This window comes from Trichosurus vulpecula, chromosome 2 (assembly GCF_011100635.1).
Source record: "Trichosurus vulpecula isolate mTriVul1 chromosome 2, mTriVul1.pri, whole genome shotgun sequence".
Taxonomy (NCBI): domain Eukaryota; kingdom Metazoa; phylum Chordata; class Mammalia; order Diprotodontia; family Phalangeridae; genus Trichosurus; species Trichosurus vulpecula.
In genome coordinates this window covers 136,642,062-136,664,256 of record NC_050574.1, presented here as the reverse complement: position 1 = coordinate 136,664,256, position 22,195 = coordinate 136,642,062, and the positions used below count along the sequence as shown (strand labels likewise).

Genomic DNA, 22,195 nt, shown 5'->3' with positions numbered 1-22,195 from the left:
GCGATGAGTATAAAATGAAAAGATGTAAAACAGTACCTAAAAACACTTGATATATTCCATTAAAAGCCATATAGTGAAAATATATGTACATAGGTAATAAATTTACCTGGTCAAATAGCTGTTTGCCAGTTGTATTGGGCTGGATAGCAAATTCCAGCTCTGCATCCATAGTAGTTACTCTTACATTGATCTGTAATAATAAAAAGAAAAGTGAACAAAGTGAAAAAGTATTTCTATTCCATACGGGGCTGAATAAGTGCTTTTATCTCTTATAAAGCTATTTATAACTGGCAAAGAGTTGTTAAACAACACGCTACTAAATTAAAAGTCCCTCTATCATTATGTAGACCCCCTACCTAAAAAAGCTTATCTTACATATCTTAATATCTCCCCAAAAGCTTAATAGAGAACACTGCACATAACCAGCATCTAATAATCTCAATGGGATTAGTTTTAATTCTTTACTATCTCAGAGATATAGTGTCTCCAAAGTCTTAGCGGAGTTTTAATCTTTAATAACTTCAGAAGTATAATGCTACAAACTTGCAACATTAAACTTCTTTTAGACTCATTTTGTTTCACCTGCTTCGAGTCTCTTCCCCACTCCAATCTATTCTCCATTCTGCCACTAAAGTGATTCTTCTAACACGTAGGTCTGACCATGCCAACTCCCCTACTGAAGAACTCACTCCCAGAATCAAATACAAAATTTTCTGTTTGGCATCAAAGCCCCTTCTAACCTAGGACTCCCTCTTCCCCCTACATTTTCCCAGTCTTCTTACACCTTATTCCAACACATTCTTTAATCCAGTGGCACTGTTCTCCTGTCTATTTCTTTAAAAGATACTCCCATCTCTCTGCTTCAGACATTTGCTCTGGCTGCCCCCATGTCTGGACTGTTTTCCCTCTTTCTCTATGCTTACTCCCTTCCCTGGATTCCTTTAAAAGGCCCAGCTGAAATTCTATCTTCTACAGGAAGCCTTTCCCAACCTCTCAATTCTAATGCCTTCTCTCTGTTATTTCCTATTTATCCTGTATATAGCTTGCTCATACATATTTGTTTGCTTGTTATTTCCCCTCTCCCTACCCTCCCTACTGCTGTCTCCCATTAGAATGTGAGTTAACTGAGGGCAGGGATCATCTTTTGTATCTTTCTGTATCCCTAGTGCTTTGCACAAGACTTGGCACATAGTAGGTGCTTAATAAACATTTATTGACTGACTAGGCTAGAACTGGAGATACAAAGATAAAGCATAAAAAGCAGTACTTAGTCTCATAATTTACTAAGGAAAAAGGAGAGTATTAACCAACCACAGAATTCAAGAAAGACTTTGAATAGAAACTCAGCCTGGAAGGAAATTAAGAACTGTAAGAGGGAGGGTGAAGGAGAGAATGTATTCTAGGAATGGCAACAGCCTTTGTGCACAAAGGCTTAGAGCATCCATTTTAGGGAGCAGTGAGCAGGTTGTACTGAGTGCATTAAAGAGTCTAGAAAGGTAGGTAGAAGCCAAATGCTATGGAGGTAGGATCAACAAGACTTGCCAACTAACTGGATGATGAACTTCATTTTGAGTGTACTGAGATTAAGATGTCAATGGAATATGAAGGTATAGGTGAACGGGCAGCTGCTGAAGCCGAGGGATTAAAGTTTGGATACACAAACCCCAATTTACAAAAACAATTCATTAAATGGCCATTTGCACTACAAAATAATTCTTTATTGAGATACTATTGTATAATGTAAAGAAGCTGGACCTGAAGTAAAAAGATTTAGATTTGAATCCTACCTCCAAAACTTACTACATGATATGAAAGTGAATAAATCACTTAATTTCTCCAGGATTAAAGATAAGAAACCCTCAGCTTCTCCCTATGAAAAATTAAGATAATAACACTGTTAGCACTTATGTACCTCACTGGATTGTTCTGAGGATCAAATGCATGCAAAACTGCGGAGTGGGGGGAGGGAAGAAAGGAAGGAGGAAGGGAGGTAAGAAGGTAAAAAGGAAGGATTAAGCATCTACTATGTGCCAGGCACTGATAGGTAAAGAATATATGCATTCCTTAATTATATGTAACATCTTCAAAATGCTTTCATATTTTATCTTATCCTCACAACTGTGAGGTAAGTAGAGAAGGAATAGATTCAGTTTATGACTGAGCAAACTGAGGTTCAGAAAGGTTAAACGACTTAAGTTTGTATAGTAATAGCCAGTATAGCTGGGGCTAGAATTCAAACTTTCAAACTCCTTTCTTTTAAATCTACTACCGTTCCTTCCATTACACAGACCTCTGGTATCATTACATGAGATCAATGCTATAAGGTACTTCTATTCATTATAATCATTTTTAAGTGAGTGAACTAATCCAGGCCTGATGGCGAGATAGATTTTGGAGAGGCAAAGCCAAAATGTCAAAGCAGTAGGATGCAGTACCATGAATTCCTCTCCCCTCCCAATTCTTGCAAATGAATCTAGAAAAATCACCAATCCAAATCCTGATGAAGAAATTCAAGAAAAAGTGAATAATTTTTCCATCTTAGCTCCCCTTAGGGAGACAGAGAGATTTGTGGACACTGGGGACAGGGTCTGAGCAGGAGCATGCTGTGCGGGGAGTACTCCAGCACAGAGAAAGTCTGTGCACAAGGGCAAGAAAGAGCAGGTCCCAGACCCATACCAAAACACTCCTAAACCCCTACTAGGGCATTCTGACAGATGCCAAATAGCAACTTTTTTACCTAATACATAATTCCAGGGTAGACTGAGCTAAGGACTTGTACCTGGGACTTGCTGTCCAAGGTGAGGAAATTATGGGCCTTTAGTGGTATACCAAGAGATGAGAGAGTTCAGAAGCAAGCTAACTAGTCAGGTGACTTGCCTTGTCCAAGTGAGTTATGTTCAAAACAAGGCTCTGTCATTTTTTCTCAATTCCACTTTTTTGTTATAAAAATCAGCTCTATAAATCACTCCTTGTCTCTGACTTCTAAGGAGTCAGGTAATCTAATTTGCTATGCAAATGCTAGCTTTGAAATTAAATCACAGATGGCTCAGTAACTTTGCCCTCAGTTTCCTTTAATTTCAGATAATTAATTTTCAAACAACTGGCTTGGAAAACAAATCAAGGAGGAAAAAAATTAAGAATTATTGGACTACCATAACATTTTTTTAAAAAAAGATCCTAGATTTCATATTTTAAGAAATCTGCCCAGATCTTACAACAAGGAAAAAGTGGCAAAACAGCAAGAATCCACTAGTTTCCTATTGAAAGAAAGGAAGGAAAGGAAGGAAATTCTTTGGAACATCATAGCCAAAATCCAGAGCTTCCAGGTCAAAAAAAATTGAAAAAACAAAAACCAACTGCAAGCAGCCAAAAAGAAAGAACTCAAGGATCAAGAAGCCACTGTGAAGATCACACACAATTTAGAAACCTCCACTATAAAGAAGTGGAGAGCTTGGAATACTTCAGATGGTAAAGGATATTTAGGCTTATTGCCAAGAATAACTTACAACAAAAACGGAATATAATCCTACTGGGGAAAAAAATAGACCTTTAATGAAATAAAGGACTTTTATAAAACATTCCTAATGAAAAGACTGGAAGTGCATAGAGACTCTGAAGTTCAAACAGAGGAGGAGTTAAGAGAAATATAAAAAGGTAAATGTGACCCACAATAATAAGTAGCTAAACAAGGATAAACCGCTTATATTCAAAAATGGGGAGGTCAAGGGTCACAGAGGAAAATCTTAACTAGCCAAGGTCTGGATAGAAGACTGGAAAGTAAAATACTAGGAAGGGAAAGGGAGGGAATGTTACAGAAAATTTATCTCACAATCAGGGGGTGCAAGTAGACATCTATACAAACAAGGGGAAAGGGCTGGGTAGGAGGGACTGACACACCTCACTCTCATCCGAACTGGTCAAAGGACTAAAGAACACACACACACACACACACACACACACACACATCCAATACATAGATATACTTCATTCAACAGGGAAATAGGAAGGAAAGGTGAAAAGAAAGAAGAGGGTATTAGAGGGAAGGAAGATTACAGGAAGGTTTACTCCTAAGCAAAACTCTAAGAATGGACAAAAATATTTATACTTCTTTTTGAGGCGGCAGAGAATGGGAATCTTGGGGGTGTCCATCAATTGGGGAATGGCCGAACAAGTTATGGTATATGTGATGGAACTGTGGTCTAAGAAATGATGAAGAAGATGGTTTCAGAGTAAACAAAACCAGGAAAACAATTTACACAATGACAACAATATAGTAAAGAAACAACTTTGAAGAACTAGGAGAACTCTGATCAGTGTAACGACCAACTATGATTCTAAATGACTAATGATTAAACATGTTACCTAGTCACCAGATATAAAGGTAGGGGACACAGTACAGAATGACGTGTTTTTGAACATGGCTAATGCAGATATGCCTCATAATACACGTCTATAGCTGGGGTTTTGCTTTTCTTTCAATGCTCAATTGCGGGTGGAGGATGGCACTGGATTAGAAAGGAGAGAGGGCAGATTTCTATTTAAAAAAATATAATTTTTTTTAAAAAAAGTAATATTTTGCCTGGGATTAAAAAATAAACAGATTTAAGGATAGGTGAAACATCATAAAAAGAGAAAGCATGTCAGAAGAAGTCAACCAATAGACTTACTGGTTTCGGCATTTTTACTTCTCTTTGTATCTTCTTTTTGTCTTTAGCAGCTTTCCAAGTTCAATGGATCTGTTAAGTAAAAATAGAAAGATAATTAGTAATAACTTCATAAACAAACATCAGTCTGGAGAATGCACTCAATGGGTTTTTAACCATGCTGCAGCCTAAAACTTCCAATTTAAGTGATCCACCAGCCTCAGCCTCCACAGTAGCAACGACTACAGATGTGCACTGCCATGCCCAGCCCTTTTATGATTTTGTCCCTTAGTTTTTGCCTTTGTACCCCCAGAGCTTAGCACAGTGTCGGGCATATTCTAAAGGGCTTAATAAATGCTTGATGACTTAAAGGAATTTGGAAAGTAATCCTCGTATTAAATAACATTCTCTCCTTAATTTACCGGTTTTTAAAATCCATATTTTTTTAACTTGGTTCTCCTACAAGATACATATCTGCGCTAACCAAGAAAGGTTAAAAAGACTGCAAACTTAACACGTGCTTTTACTGTGTAGCTCGAAATTTTAAGTTTCTTTATACACACTTATAAGAAAGTAGCTCATCTATGTTCCATCATACTCTGTGAATAAAATATATGTAGTAAATAACCAATTCCCAGACCAATCATTTGGTTTATCATAAAGCAAGATTCAACCAAAAATAAACAAACAAGCAAGCAGACATTCAGAATCCCCACTTCCTCTTGTAATTTTAAGTTACACTCCTTTTCCCCCCTTCTCATTTTCACAACTTTTCTTCAATTAAATGCTTCCCATTCTCCCATCCATTGTGTAATTTTAATGCTCATTTAAAAAATTCTGAACTTAAATATACTAAAACAAATACTTTCATATACACAGCAGAACAGAGAGGGCTGTAGATATTTATTATGCACAGCTCGTTTTTAAAATGCTACTCCACTTGCGAGCTGATCCAGCCATTTTGGAGGGCGGTGTGGAACTATGCCCAAAGGGCTATAGAAATGTTCATACCCTTTGACCCAGTAATACCACTTCTAGGGTTGTATCCCAAAGAAATCACGCAAGCGGGAAAAGGACCCATATGTACAAGAATATTTATAGCAGCTCTCTTTGTGGTAGCCAAGAATTGGAAAGCAAAGGGATGCCCATCAATTGGGGAATGGCTGAACAAGCTGTGGTATATGAAGGTGATGGAATACTATTGTGCCATAAGAAATGGGGATGATGCAGACTTCATAACAACCTGGAAAAACCTACACGACATAATGCTGAGTGAGCGGAGCAGAGCCAGGAGAACGTTGTGCACAGCCACAGATATGTGGATTCCGTGAGGACCAACCCTGACATACTGCGCTTCTCTCAGCAACCTAAAGGGGCAAGGACAAATCCAGGGGACTCACGATGGAGAATGCTATCTTCATTCAGAGAAAGAACTGCGAAGTTTGAATACAGACTGAGGCACACTACATGCTCGCCTTTTCTGCTTCTCTTTTGTTTTTGGTTTTGGGTTTTTTTTTTTTGTTGTTTTTTTTTTTTTTTGGTTCTGTTTCTTCTTTCTTATGATTCATTCCATTGGTCAAAATTCTTCTCCACGACTTGAATAGAGCTCCACTGCTATCCTGCTGCTTGGATTTCTTCTGGATTTCTTTGTTTTCTTTTATGTATTTAAAAAAATAAGTTTCTATAGCCTTCTACTCTTATCTTTTATTTTCTTTTTCCTAATCTCCTCAATCTTCCCTGACTCCTAAACTGAGGAAAATGAAAAACAAAACATTTCTAACAAATAAACAATCACACAAAACAAATTCCCACATTGGCTGTAAATGAAAATGTGTCTCATCTGGGAACTTGAGCATATTACTTGTCAGGAGGTGGTTGGCCAATGTTCTTAAATCTCTCAAAGCTGTTTTTCCTTATGATGTAATTATTATTATATAAATTATCCTGTTCTCTTCATTCTGCATCAATTTCATATAAGTCTTCCCAGGTTTCTCTGAAACTATTTTATCATTTCTCCCAGGAAATTAGTGTTCCACTATTTGAAAGGCATCCTCTTAGTTTCCAGTTGCCACCATAAAAAGAGGATTTATGAATGTTTTCCTACATATCAGTCCTCTTCCTCCTCTTTTCATTTCTTTGGGGGATAAACATAGTGGCAGTATCACTAGATAAATACAAAATTTAGTGACTGTGGGGACAGAGTTCCAAACTTCTTTTCAGAGGCTGGAACAATTCACAGCTCAACCAACAATGCAGAAATGTAACATTTTCCAGCAGCAACTCCAAACTGTCCTTTTCCCTTTTTTGGTCATCTTCCTCAATTTGATGGGTATGAGATGGAACCTCAGAATTGTTCCCTTTTGATTGTCACTACTTATTAGTGATTTGGGTCGTTTTTTCACATCCTTATTGACAGCTTAGATTTTTTTCCCTTTATCTATTTGGGAATTGTTCTTGTTCTTATAAATTTGAATCAGTTCATTGTAGATCTTTCAAACAAGTCTTATCAGAGAAATTTACTGCAAAGATTTTTTCTCCTACGGATTCCCTTCTAATTTTAACTGCAGTTTTGTTTGTACAGAACTGTTAAAATTTTATATAAGCAAAAATATCTATTTTACCTTCTTTGATCCTTTCAATCTCTTTTTTGGTCACTAACTCTTCATCTGTTCATTGTTCTGAAAGGTACTTTCTTCTCTGCTCCTCTGATTTATTTATGATGTCACTTTTTAAGTCTGAGTTACATACCAATTTGGAGCTTATTGTGGTATGTGGTGTGGGATGTTGGTCTATAACTAACTTCTTCCAAAGTGCTCTCCAGTTTTCCCAGCAGTTTTTGTCCAAAAGCGAGTTATTATCCCAAGTGCTGAAGTATGTGGGTTCATCAAACACCATGCCACTACATCCATTTGCTTCTAACATGTTGCAGAACTAGTCTGTTCCACTGACAAACCCTTCTCCCTCTCTTTTGGTAATTAAGCTTTGTAATATATTTTGTGGTATGGTACATGATGAATGGTATATATTCTAATGAAGACAGAAGAAACGTGTCCTCAGAGCCCTAATGTCTTTAAGGTCACTGGCCTCCTCCTCACATTGGCATGCCTACCTCCACTCCTCTACTACCTCCCTAAACAGAGGTGGAAAGGTCATCCACAAAGTCACAGGCTTGTCTGAGTTTAAAATGAAAGTAGATAGCATGGGTGCTTCTTCAAATGGAGGAATTAAGGAATAGAGTTAGGAGTGCCAGTGTGAGAAAGAGGCCATTTTAAAGACATTAGGGTTCTGGTAATATATTTCTTCTATCCTTATTAGAATATATACTATTCATCATCATATAGCCTCTTCTAATTGATCAAATGTCTTTTCCTTCTCTTGACTCCAGCAATTGCAATTCAAATTTTCTACTCAGTTTTGCACTCATCAGTAATACCTATAAGTTTTTTATTTCATTAAAAGGTCCATTTCCTCCTCTTCCACCACCATCACCCTTGAAAATACCTGGTTTAGTTGGAGAGGTTATTCTTAGTTACAACTCTTTATCATTTACCTTCTTAAGTGTTTTATTCTAAGTCCCCTCTTCTGAACTATAGGTTCAAGTTTTGTGTGATTCTGTCCATCCTTAGTATCTGAACTCCTTTTCAGTTGCTTGCTTTTTTTTTTTTTAACTTGAAAGTTATGGATTTTGGCCATGATGTGCCTGGCCTTTTACACTGTGGTGTTTTGTTTTGTTTTATTTTCAGGAAGTGAAATGGGTGGTATTATATTTCCATTTTTCCCCTGTGTCTAACAGATTAGGGAAGATTTTGCTTATGATTTCTTGAAATATTGGTATTTAGGTTCTTTTCCTTAGTCATGATTTTTAGATTGTCTTTATTTGACCTGTTCTCCAGCATCAGTTGTTTTCATAGCAGATTACATTTTCTTCTGTTGTTTCCTTTTTTCCAGTTTTTGGATTCTGGTTTAATATTTCCTGTCTCAGAGTTACTGCTTTCTGTTTGACCCATTGCAATTTTGAAAACTTTAAATTCTTGGGTAAGGTTTTCCACCAATCTATTCTAGGCCATTCTACTTTTCATTCTTTTCTTGTCAGTTTTTCCCCTTTAACATTACATTTTGTATCTCATTTTATTTCCTTCCTATAGCCCTTGTGACAGGACTTTTTTTTTTTTGGAGGTTCTACTTGAACTTATTGGAAAATTTTTCTTCCTCCAAGGTTTTCCTCTTGGGCTTTTCCCAATCCAAGGTATGTCTTCAATGTGTTCAGCATTTTGTTCTATTTATTTACATCTACAACCTCAATTTCTAGACCAAGGCTTTGTTTGAGTCAGACTTTGCTGCTTTCCCTACACTAGGATACAGTAGGTCCTGAATATGATGGATAAGACAGCCCCATTTTCTGCAGCAATTCCTGTGTTTTGGCTCATTCTCCTGGTAGCTTAATGTAGATTTTGGCCCTGGCTCCTTCTCTATCTCCTTTTCCTTGCTCAGCCAAAAACCTTGAGGTTGCTCTAACTCTTGCTGAGATTCTGCCTGACTGGCCAAATGTCGATTGTGTTGGTAGCAGGCCTCCTAGAAGACCCCAGAGCCTTTGCTTTCTAGGTGTTTCTCTGGTCCTTCCTCTTGATGTAATTCTTTTGTGACTTGGGTGTGGATTGCCCAGGCGCTAGTCTGGTTTTATCTCTCGCTGTGACAGTTCAAGCCAGCCTTCCCAGGTTCTATGTTGGCACACACTGCCCGAATGCTGGATCAAGAGTGGATTCTTTGGGCAGTGATCCCGCAATGGGTGCTGATCTGGTCCTGTTTTTTTTGGGAGCTTAGGAATGGGTCCCAAGTTGAGTGCTTATCTGGTTCTGCTTCCTGTGGAGGCTTAGGAGTGAGCCTTGCACCAGCTATTGGTTTAACTTTATCTCCTGGGAAGGCTGGGGCACAGGACACCTAGTGTTAGGCATTGATCTAGGGCAGAGGTTCCCAAAGTGGGTAAAATCATCCCCTCAAGGGGGAGGGGGGCAGTAGTAGCCTCAGGAACAATTGCGGGGGTGTTGAAAAAAAAATAAAGGGGCAGTGGAAGCATAAGGAAAGAAGAGAAGAAAATTCTGAAAAACCTTTTAGACAGGTTTCATCTGTTGCGCAACAGAATTAAAGTCATAGAGATTACATTACTTTCCAAATAAACACACAAAATGCAAGTTATAACCAATCACCGGTCAAGTCCACCAACAGGTCTTAATAAGCAAGTGTTAGCAGGCAAGCCTGTCATGCATTGTCAGGAAGTACAGCATGCATCAGCAGGAATATGTGCGTGTAATGACTTACACTATGATACTGTATGGTTATATGAGGCAATATTGCATCATCAGAATTTCAATGAAGGAAAAAAACAATTTATAATAAATTATTAAATTTAAGGTGCATCATTTTTAAAAAAAAATTCTTTTTTTTGAAAAGATGCAAAATTTTTTTTAAAAGTAAAAGGTTAAAGAAAGTAGATTTCCAGGAGAGCACTGAGTAATTTTTATTTTGAAAAGGGGGTGGTAAGCCAAATAAGTTTGGGAACCTATGATCTAGCCCTTCCTCCTTGGGGCTCAGGAGCATGCTTTGTCTTCTGTCTCCCCTGGTTTATCTTCACTGAGAACTTCTGCAAGACGCTAGCAATCTTTTTGTGCAATCTTAAGACTGGGTGAAGGAGTTTCAAGCTGCTTCTCTTTGGTTTTCTTTCATCATTGTTCCTTCTGGAGCCTGTTTCAAACTTTACTAGCATGTGAGGGAAAAGGGGTGGATCTGGGTCCTTCTGGTCCTAACATGCTTCCATCTTTCCACAATCTTCTAAGACCCAATTCAAATGCTGCCCCCTCCATGAAGCCTGATCATACTCAAACTTTAGTGACCTATCCTCCTGTCTATACACTTTTTTTTTTTGAAGAGGGAAGGCAGGGCAATTGGGGTTAAGTGACTTGCCCAAGGTCACACAGCTAGTAAGTGTGTCAATGTCTGAGGCTGTATTTGAACTCAGGTCCTCCTGACTCCAGGGCCAGTGTTCTACTCACTGTGCCACCTAGCTGCCCCTATAACACTTTTTAATAATTACTCATTTAACAAATATCTTTTAAGCCTGTGATTTTGCTCAAGCTCTTCCTCATATTTTACCTGCTGAGTTCCTTTTCCATCGTTTAAATTTTCAATTCAAATGCTACCTCTTCCATGAAAACTTCCCAGGGTCAATGATGACTTCTCCCCTACAACCTCGTAAAGCTTTCTTTCTTTCTTTCTCTTTGCAACTCCTTTCACTTTTAGGATACAGTATATTGTAGTAGTGAGGCCCACCACTAGACTGTAAGCTCCTTGAAGGCAAGGTCTTAAAGACTAAAATGGGAAAAAAAATGTTATGTTCCATGTTCTTTTTGAAAACATTTTTTGTCAAAACTATCCACTGGCTTCTTGATGTGAAACAATCTTTGTCCTTCCAGTCTTTTCCTTCTCTTATCTCTACCAGGTTCTCCTCTTCCTCCTACTCCCATATCCTCCCAATGTGAGAATTCCTCAAGGTTCTGTTTTTAGAACTCTCTTTATTCTCTACCTTTTCTAATTTGGATACCTCAATCACTATATCCATGTTGATGGTCCCAATTTTATATGTCTAGCCCTCCTCTCTTTCCAGAAAGTTTTTGCCCTACATTTCCAATTGTATACGGGACACTGTAACCTGCTTGCCCTGTTTTTCAAATACAAAATGCCTCAAACTGAATTTATCTTCCAAACCAATCTATTCCTGACTTTCCTATTTCTATTAATGGTACCATTCTGTTCCTAGTCATACAAAGAGTCACATTTGATACTTTCCTCTTACCTTCCATATCCAATTAGTCATCAAATTCTACTGATTCTTCCCCTACAACATTTCCCATATGCATCCATCCCATTCCTGTGAAATCACTGCTCTCCACCTCCACCAAAAAAAAGCTAATGCTGAATAGCATATATGCTCAATTGGGTATGGAAATCTATCTTACCATACAGGAAAGTAGGGGGGATAAAAAAGGGAGGAATGATAGAAGGGAGGACAAACTGGGGGAGAGGTAGTCAGAAACAAACACTTTTGAGGAGAGGCAGGGTCAAAGGAGAAAACAGAATAAATGGGGGGGCAGAGATAGGATGGAGGGAAATATAGTCTTTTACAACAAGACTATTATGGAAGTGTTTTGCATAACTACACATGTATAACCTATATTGAATTGCTTGCCTTCTCAATGAGGGTGGGTGGAGAGGGAAGAAGGGAGAGAATCTGGAACTCAAAGTTTAAAAAAAAATGTTAAAAATTGTTTTTATATGCAACTGGGAAATAAGATATACAGGCAAAGGGGTACAGAAATCTATCTTGCCCTACAAGAAAGTAGGGAGGAAGTGGATAAGAGAGGGCATGTAGGTGATAGAAGAGAGGGCAGACTGGGGGAAGGGGTAATCAGAATGCATGTGATCTTGCCATGGGGTGAGGGAAGAGAACTGGTGAAAATTTGGAACTCAAAATCTTGTGGAAATGAATGCTGAAAACTAAAAATAAATTCAAATTAAAATTTAAAAAAAAAAAAAAGCTAATGCTACCACAAGCCACACTGAGAAATATAGCATCCAAAACAAGGGAGATGATAATTTTGTCATATTCCATCTTGGTCAGATTGTATCTGGAGTATTCCATTTAGTTCTTGGCACCGATCTAAAGTACATTCAGAAAAGGGTATCCATTAATGATAAAAGTAAAAAGTATGCTACATTAGGATTTGTTGAAAGAAGTAGAAGCATTTAGGCTAGAGAAGACCAAGGGGTAGAGAGAGATAAGAGTGTCCAAATACAGAAAGTTTGTCATGTAGAAGGGGAATTAGACCTGTTCTGCCTGGACCCAGCACGCAAAAACAGCACAGAGGCTGTTTTAGGCTCTCGTGGTAACAACAATGGAATTAAAGTCAAGAACCCGAATTCAAATCTTAGTTCTGCTACTTACTTAGCTGTGAGACCTTGGAAAATTAACCTCTCTGGATCTAAGGTTTCCTCATCTTCCAATGGGGTAACTAGACTAAATAACCTCCAAGGTCTCTTTCAGCTCCAAATCTATGTTTTTATGTTAACAGTGAGGAGGTGAGTTGTGGTTGCTCCCAAGGTGCAGGCACACAAAGGCCTTGAAGACCAATTGGGAAGTTGACTGCCAGGAGTCAGTGGTATTGTGGAGATGAACCCTAAAACTGTGAAGGACCTGACCATTGTGAATCAGATGCTTCTTCAGCAGATGCAGGCTGAGTTTCAGATCATGTAAGGCCAGACATTGAATTGATAACATAAGTAGACACATCAATATTCGGGAGAAAAATATCACTGACCTTATGACCCAAGCAGGGGTGAAAAAATTAGAAGACGAAACAAGATATTTGCAACACATAAGAATTAAAGGTTGTTAACCATTTAGAGTAAATTCTAGAAAATGTTTCTTACAAGCCAAGAGGGGAAGAACTTTTCTCAACTAATTGCCATGCACAAATATTTCTGTATTATAAAGTTTGTATTCCTAGAATATGTAGGTTAGATTTCAAGATGATTTTTTAATTTCTTATATGTGGTAGCTTCAACTATATGATATAAAATATGCAAACATAAGTTAATAAACACTGAGATTCTGATTACTCTTGGTTAAAGTTTTCAAAAATTTTAGTGCTTTTTTTGGTGGTCATTGTTTTGTCATTCTTTTTATAGTAGTCTCAGCTTAATAACAAAATGTTAGGGTTTTAAATGTATTAATCTTTTCAAGTGTTCTGACTCTCTTCATGAAGTAAAGCATCTAGAGTCTACGGTTTGTAATTCTCAGGACAAAATTACTGCCGTACTAATACCAAATAAATGGTATGTTGGCCATATTTTTAAAGCAGGCAAAAAAAAATTTCTGAGCATTTTGTATTCAAAGATGTCCGTCACTGCTATGTTTCCATGACTGAGAACTATACCTAAGAATCAACTGTAAAACCCCAAAAAAGGAGCTGAAATTCAAAGTAAACTACTGCCACTTCTTAACATAATAGAGGGTTTGGACAGTGATAACAACATGCCAATTCCCCTCAAACAGTAAGGATAGAAAAAAACCTATAAAGATGCATTCACCAATTAGAATTTTCAGTGGCTTAACACTTCAGTGGCTAGTTATAACATGCAAAATGTTCACTTACTCCCTATTTATCTGTGCTGCTGATTTTAAAACCATTCATCAACAATTCAAGTCCAGCACTCTATCCGCCATGCCACCTAGCTGTCCTCATAATTTATACGTCTGGAATGTACTTTCTCTTCCCCCATCAAAATCCTACCCGATGTATCCTGGGGAGACCACAAATATTACCTTTTCCATGAGATTTACACTGATAACTTCAACCAGAAACACTCTGTCCTTACTCGGCCAACATTTTTAACTTAAGTGGTTTTAAAAAAAATTAACCCAAAACTTATTTTCTCACCTCCCATCTCATTATCCCATTTAAAAAAAAAAGAAAAATAAATTGCTTGTAACAAATATGCATAGTCAAAGCAACACACTCCCTCACTGGCTATATTAAAGACATTGCATTTATATAGTTCTTACAGCTTTCAAAGTGTTTCTCTTTACAGTGTTGTTTTATTATATAAATGGTTTTCATAGTTCTGCTCATTTTTTATAAGTTTATAAAAGTCTTCAAAACAGTTCATTTTTAGAATATCGATGTTATAGCATAAAACTGTTCTGTTTCTGCTTACTCTGCATTACTTCAAAAATCTTTACACATCTCTGAAATAATTTATTTCCTTATTTCTTATGGTACAATAGCATTGTACGATGTACAATATGGTACAATGCCCATAGTATTCCATCACATATTTATATACCACAAGTTGTTCAACCATTCCCCAATCCCTTAAGTTTTCAGTCACCACAAAAAGATATTGCATTCTTTAGCGCTTGACTTATACTATACAGTAAATTCGACTGACCATTATTAAGCAACTACCAAGTGGAAGGCGCTGTGCTAAGGGAATACAAATACAAGTCCCTGCCCTTCTAACTGCTTTGTACTTGTAGCCTTTTATTTTATTATTTCCTACTAGCAAGCCACTTGAGGACAAAGATCACATCTACATATCTTTGTATTCCCCAAAATGCCAGACATCTAAAACATAGTAATAGCTCAAGAGATACTTGCTGAACAGAGGAAAATTATGAGGGTTGGAGGAACAATTCCAGTAACAGAAACCATATAAGGCAGCATGACATAAAACCTATACTGACAAAGAGGATGCTTGGCAAAAAAAAAAAAAAATTTACAATCCAGCAAGGTTTATAGCCCAATTTTTAAAAAAAGTCTGAAGTAGTTTTTAAAACTACTGTATTTGTACTATATTCTTATGAAGTATTAAAAAAATTATCAGCACACAAAACGTTTTACTACTTGGGTATATAATTTATGACATTTTTAGAGGTGGAAAGGACCTTAGAAATCACCTCTATAAACAATCTCCTAATGTTACAAATGATGAATCCAAGGCTGAGAGGGGCGACTAATTTACCAAATACTTGGTTAATGTCAGATCCAGGATTGGATCTTGTTTCTTTTGACGCCTTTTTTAAGGTTCTTTCCATTATACCATAACTCTTTAGAAATAACCTCTTTAGTGCTCAATGGACTGACATAAGCTTTCAAAAAGGCAAATGATTTTACTTCCTAATTACTAGCAGAATTTCTTTTTTCTTCTTCCTCTTTTTTTTTGGGGGGGGGGGGAGGGTGGGGGGGGCATTAGGGATTCTGAATGTATGATTTCACAGGTGTGAGGAATTCCCAGCATGGACTTTCCCTCAACTTATGCAGATCTGCAACTGCCTTGTAACTTTTAGTATTAGCAAGTAGTAGTGAGGAAGACCTGAGTTCAAATCCAGTCTCAGATACTAGATGTGTGACTCTGGGCAAGTCACTTAACCTGTTTGCCTCAGTTTCCTCAACTGTTAAGACAGTACTTACTTGCAGAGTTGTTATGAGGACCAAATGTAATAATATTTGTAAAAGTGCTTAGCACTGTGCCTAGTAGGAGCTATATAAATTCTTATTCTCTTCCCATTCCTATCTCCCTCCAATACTGATAGGTTAAAAACTTTGCCTGTGGTCATAGATCAACCATGTGAAAACCTGACAGAAGTATTCTTGTCTCCATGGCCAAAACTCTCCACTATACCAGTGGGGTCAAGCTCAAAAAGAAAACATCCCTGCAGCCCACATACTGACCTAGAAAATCAAAATTAACATTATCTGAATTGTAATGTCTTTTTATGTTTTTAAACATTTCCCAATTAGTTCTGCAAATTTGTACTTAGGGGACCATTCTGAGAGGATCTGGCCCCCTTACTCTTCAGAACAGCTAAGACCACTACCCATTTTCAATTTTTCTCTAGCCACTTTTCTACTTTAAAACAAAATAACAAAAGGTGAGGATCATTACTAAAGACTCATATAGGAAATAGCTTTGGAAAGATTTTACTCCCTAGAAGCATTTAAATATGTTTGGGATGAGACTTAGGGAGCGGAATTACCACAAGGATTTGAAAAACAAAAAGGCATAATAATCTGAGTGCTGGGGCTTGGGAGTCAGAAAGATCTGTATTCAAATCCTGCCTCAGACATTCTGTGACCCTAGACAAAATACAATTTCAAAGTGCCTCAGGCAGTTCCATGGGGCTGATCTACTAAGTTATGAGGAAAACTGAGACCTTTATTGATTGGAGGGAGTTATCTGAAGTTGTCTAACTTGTTACAACTAAGTTGTATAATAGATTATAAGTTACCACATGGAAGAGTTAGAATCATACAGATTTGTTTCCTTATTGCTAGAGATGTCACAATATATTAACCTATATGCGTTGAATTTTTAATCCCTCAGCCACCTCCTGCCAATAAAGAACCAGAATGTCCTGAAAACTATTTTCATTAATGTGCACTTGACAATTTTCTGTGAAAAATTTAAATCTTTGACTAAAAATCAAGTATCCAAAAATTTATAATGGTTGAAATTAAAAAGTAAAATTTAACATTTAAAACAAATACTTAGGAACATTTATTCCTTGAGGGTTGAAGAAAATCCTGATTGTAAATAATCATGATTTTCTTATTAATACCAAAAACTGTTTAATGTGGATTCACACCTTCATAAACATCTTCTCTATTTCAAAATAAATATTTTGCCAATATAAAGCACTGACTCAAACCAAAAGCAGTAGCATCCAATTTTATAGAGCTTTACAATTTAGAAAGCATTTTACCAATGTCACAAAATACTCCAAACACACTGATAGAGTTAGGACTAAACTAACCCAGATCTATGAATCTTTCATCTAACCGTACATCAAAATGTTCATTCATAAAATCTACATAGCTCTCTTAGAAACAGTCTCATCACCTACTGACAGAATAAGCAACAAATAAAGAAAAAAATAAACTGCCTTCATGGGGCAAAATGGGCTGACAATTCAATCATTCAATTCAACACAAACTCGCTGGCAAATATAAAATAAAGAACAAGCATTATATGTAATGGGAATAAACTACAGACTGTTCCGATACAAGAGTAATGTAAGGATGTCTATTATCCCCCACTCTCATTTGATGTAGTACTAGAAATGCCGAAAATAGCACTAAGATAAGGAAACGAAAGAGGGAATAAGCAAATTCCTTTGAGAGAAGAAATAAAATTAGCACTTTAAGAAAATATGGTGGTTTACTCAACTAACCTTAGAAAATCAACTAAAATTTAATTAGAACAATTAACTAGTTAAGTTGCAGGATAAACTAAACCCACACAACTCAGTAGTAGCATTTCTGTATATTACCAGCACAATCTAGCAGGAAGAGACAGAAAGAGAAATTCCACTTAACTACAGAATGTATAAGATACTTGGGATTCTACTGCCAAGATATACCCAAGAGTTGAATATAACTACAACACATTGTGTGAGACAGACCTAAATAACTGGAGATTATAGTGATTGCTCATAGATAGGTAGGTTGAGCCAATCAGTTCTGTGCCAATCAAACTATCAAAGAATTACTTCATAGACCTAAAAAAGAGCAATAAAATTTACCTGAAAGAAGAAAAAGTCAAGAATCTCAAGGGAAACAAAGAAAAAGAAAAGTGGGAAGGGGACCTAGCAGCATCAAACCGAAAACTATGCTACAAAGCAGGATTCACTAAAATGATTTGGTTATGAAATCTAGATATATACCAGCTAAGAAAACTAACAATATACTAAAATACTAGTTAAGAAATCTGTGTACCAACACCTCACACTATATATCAAGATAAGCTCCAAATGGATGGAGCTTATAATTCATACATAAAGGGTGACAACATAAAAAAATTAAGAGGAGTAAGGAAAAACATATCTTTCAGATTTATGGAGGGGAGGGGGGGTAGGGGAGAGGTCACGACCAAACAAGTTTAAAAAGATCAAAGAGGATCAAATGGACAATTCTGACAATATAAATTTCAAAACTTTTGCACAAAATAAATGCAGCTAAATAAGAAGGAAAATAGGTAACTGGGGAAAAATCTGTAGCAAATTTCTTGGATAAGGGTCTTCATTTGCAAAACATTTAAGGAACTAACTCAAATTTACAAAAAATAAGAGCTATTTCTCAACTGTTAAGCAATCAGAGGATATGAACAGATCATATTCAAAGGAAGAAATGCAAACTATCAACAACCACATTAAGGCTCCAAATCACTAAAAATTAAAGAAATGCAAATGAAAATAACTGAGATTCTACCTCACATGTATCAGACTGGAAAACTCTTCCTTCCCTCTCCAGAAAAATAAAAATGACAAATGTTAGAGTCTAGGGGAAAACAGGCACAGTAAGGCACTGTTCAGTGTTGTTATAAATTGGTCCAGTCATTGTGGAACGCAATGTTGAACCATGTCACTAAAAACCACGCAAACCCTTTGCCTCATAACTGTGACTACTACAGTTATCCCTTTCACATCACTGGAGGCAAAGGGAAAGAGGAGGTTAGAGGCTTGGCACTCCTGTGATCTGGAATTTCTGTGTAAAATTTCTGGCCCTCCCCTTTGTACCAGAGAGGAAGTTTGAATTATCACAGTATTAAGAGATAAAGTATGCTGATATTATACAATACTACACATAAATTTTATGCATTTCTGAGTTTAAAAGCTTTTTGTATCATCTTCTGGCCTTTGTGTGTTGTCTGCAGCTTCCACAAAACTCTCCCAAAATCCCCATTTAATTTCTTATGTGAACCCGATCAAAAGTCGCAATGTGGAAGAGATAACTACCACCATCACCACCCACATACTACAAAGAGATCAAATAAAGAAGGAAAGGACCCACATGCACGAAGCTTTTCACAGGAGTACTTCTTAGTGTAGCAAAGAAACAGAACGGGGTGTCCAATAACTGAAGAATGACTAAACAAATCACTGCATAGTAATGTAATAAAATATTCAAAAAAGCACAGAATTTGAGAGTTGGAAAATACTTCAGTAGTCATCTAAACCAATCCATACATTAATGGAATCCCCACTAAACATACCTGACAAGTTTTTGTCCAGCCTCTGCTTGAAAACCTCTGGATTGGTGGGGAGGGGGGGGGTGGCAGGGGGAGAGAAGGGATCTGACACTTCTCCTGGCAGCCTACTCCATTTTGGATGGCTCTAATTGTGAAGAAAATTTTCCTGACAACAAGCCCAATTTTGTCTTTTTGCAACTTCTAGCTACTGCTCCTTGTACCACCTAAAAGGCATTCAAATACTGGGCCAGCAGCTATCATGTTCTCCCTTTTCTTCTCTCTTTTCTGCTCCAGGCTAAACGCAGTTAGACAGTTCCTTTGGGTGATAGATAGACAGACAGATAGATAGAGATATGTGCGTATATGTATGTATAAGTGTATATACGTGTGTGTGTGTGTGTGTGTGTAGCATAGACTCAAAGAACTTCACTCTCCTGGTTGCTATATTCTGAACACCTTCTAGCTTATTAATGTCCTTAAATTGGGGTACCCTCAACTGAACACAATCCAGAACTCTAGATGAATTCTGATGAGGGCTGAATACACTGGCATTATCACCTCCCTATCCCTGAAATCTATGCCCCTCTTAAAGCAATACAAGCTTTTGTGGCTGCTACATCACAATGCTGATTCATATTGAGCTAGTAGTCTACTAAAACTCCAATATCTTTTTTCAGGACAACTGCTACCTACCTATGGCTCCTATACATTATACTTGAAGTTAATTGGTTTTTTCCTACTTAGTAGGAGACTTTACATTTACTCCCTATGGATAGTCTTCACTTAAGTGCTCTATGCTCTAGCCTGCCAAAACCCTTTAGGATCCTGTCATCCAGTACTGTTAGCTTTCACTCCCATCTTTATTTTAACTGCAAAGTTGATGAGTACACAGAGTGTCCCTAAAGTCTGGACACATAGGAAATCTCATTAACATCTCATTAACCATTTCACTGAAGACTCTGTGTGGTTCAGCAACTTCTTTTTCTGGGTATGCTCCAGAAGGTATACTCAATGAAAATCACAGATGCAACACACTTGATTGAACGCATAAAGAGTGAATGTGCTAAAATTGATGGCAATGTGCAGCGATCACATCAAGTTCAAGTGAATCTAGCAAAGCGCATCAACCTTTGCATCACAAATGATGGAAATCATATTGAAGATGTTATTTCTTAATATTTCAATTAAATAAAATGTTGTTGAAAATTTCATTCATTTCATTTCTTGAAAATATGGATTTTTACCTATGTGTCTAAACTTTAGGAACACCCTGTATAATTTATGTTGGCATCCAAATCATTAATGTTAAATTTTATGAGGCCAAGCTCAGATCCATGGGGTACTCCACTTAAGATGCCTTGTCACATTTACACTGAATCTTTGACAACTACTCTTTTAGTCCAGCCTTCCGACCAATTCTGAATCATTCTTATAGAATCCCTATCACTCCATCATCACTATAGGATAGTATGAAGTATTTTATCAAACTATCTCTACTACAGTATTCCCCCTCATCAACTAGAATTTAGTAATTATGTCAAAAAAAAGGAAATGAGATGTGACCTGTATTTGATGAAGTTTGTTTTGTTTGTAATTGTCATTTCCCTTTCTAGAAGTTCATCAACTCAGTCTTTAATAGTCTGTTCTAGAATTTTCTTGGTAATCTGTTTTCAATCATCTCCCAAATACATATCTGCCAGTTCTTTCAGGTCCTAAGCATACAGCAGTTCATCTGGGGCAGGGAACTTGAATTCATCAAAAGCAACCATGTGCTCTCTCACTATCTCCTTACTTATCTTGGGTATAAACTCCTTGGCTAGACACTGTTGTTCTAACATTTACAGGGCAAAGGCTATTCTTTTTACGAAGAAAAAAGAAACAAAAACTGAGCAAGTCTACCTTCAATCTGCTGTCAGTTATCATCCCATCCACACTAAATAAAGGTCCCTATGTCTGCTAGAGCTACAAACAAAAAAACAAATGAAAAATCCTTTGTTATTGTCCTTAGCTTCTTCCACCAGATTTAGTTCATTCTGAGTTTTAGTATTCCTCACACTATTTTTACTAGACTATGCCATGCTCTTACAGTCATCTTCTGTTAACGTGGTCTTGCTTTTATCTTCTGTGCCTTTCTTTTAACGCTTGTTTAGTGAGTTCCTTGTGCTTCTACATTGGTGTCCACATACCAAACCCATCACACACACGCGCGCGCACACACGCACACACCCCATAATTGTATCCCTCTGTCTTTACAATCCCCTCCTAGGCCAATATCCCCAAAAGCATTCTACTCCTTGGAATCCTACCTATCTTTCCTCTGAACTCTTTGAAATACTTGTTGAGTCATTCAGTCACATCCAACTCTTCATGACCCCATGGATCATAATACTGTCCAAGGTGTTTTCTTGGCAAAGATACTGAAGTGGTTTGCCATTTCCTTTTCCAGTGGATTGAGGCAAACCAAGGTAAAGTAGCTTGCCCAGGGTTACATAGCTGGTAAGTATGTGAGGTCAGATTTCAACACAGATCTTCCTAACTCCCGGCCCAGAACTCTAACCACTAAACCACCCCAGCTGCCCTTTGAAATATGCGTTCCCAAAGTCTAGGGTAAACAGACTACGCCTAGATTTCCTTTCCTATTTTGTCATAAACTCTAGGATGTTCACTTCCACCCAGGGTTTGAATCATCCATTCCATCCCCAACATCTAGTTCTTCTATATCAGTAAGAGTCAAATCCAGAATAGAATTTTGCCTTGTTGGTTCCTTTACATCATTTAAAGGATGAATTTATCACTAAGACAAGTCATGAAGTTATCAGAAGCTCTCTCAAGAAAATAATTGCTTAAAAACTAGAGCTGGGCAAGTGGAGGCTAATGGCTCCATAAGAGTAATCAACAAACAATAAAACAAAATCAAAATATTGAAAAAAAATAGAATATGTAAAATCTCATTTAAAAAATAACTAAACTGG

The 22,195-nt window shown here is 37.2% G+C and overlaps 1 protein-coding gene across 2 annotated transcripts in view; it reads right to left on the bottom strand.

Moving 5' to 3' along the window:
- The window catches only part of RDX (radixin), a 109,171-nt gene that overhangs the window by 53,793 nt on the left and 33,183 nt on the right, over nt 1-22,195 (bottom strand). The window contains exons 2-3 of one of the 2 annotated variants that reach the window (XM_036742596.1): nt 4,668-4,736; nt 107-190 (exon numbers count right to left, since the gene is read on the bottom strand). In XM_036742596.1, coding sequence (XP_036598491.1) covers nt 107-190; nt 4,668-4,679 — 96 coding nt within the window. In that variant the 5' untranslated portion in view covers nt 4,680-4,736. Of the gene's footprint in view, nt 1-106; nt 191-1,787; nt 1,807-4,667; nt 4,737-22,195 lie in introns of those variants that run through there. The other variant, XM_036742597.1, reaches the window with a different exon arrangement.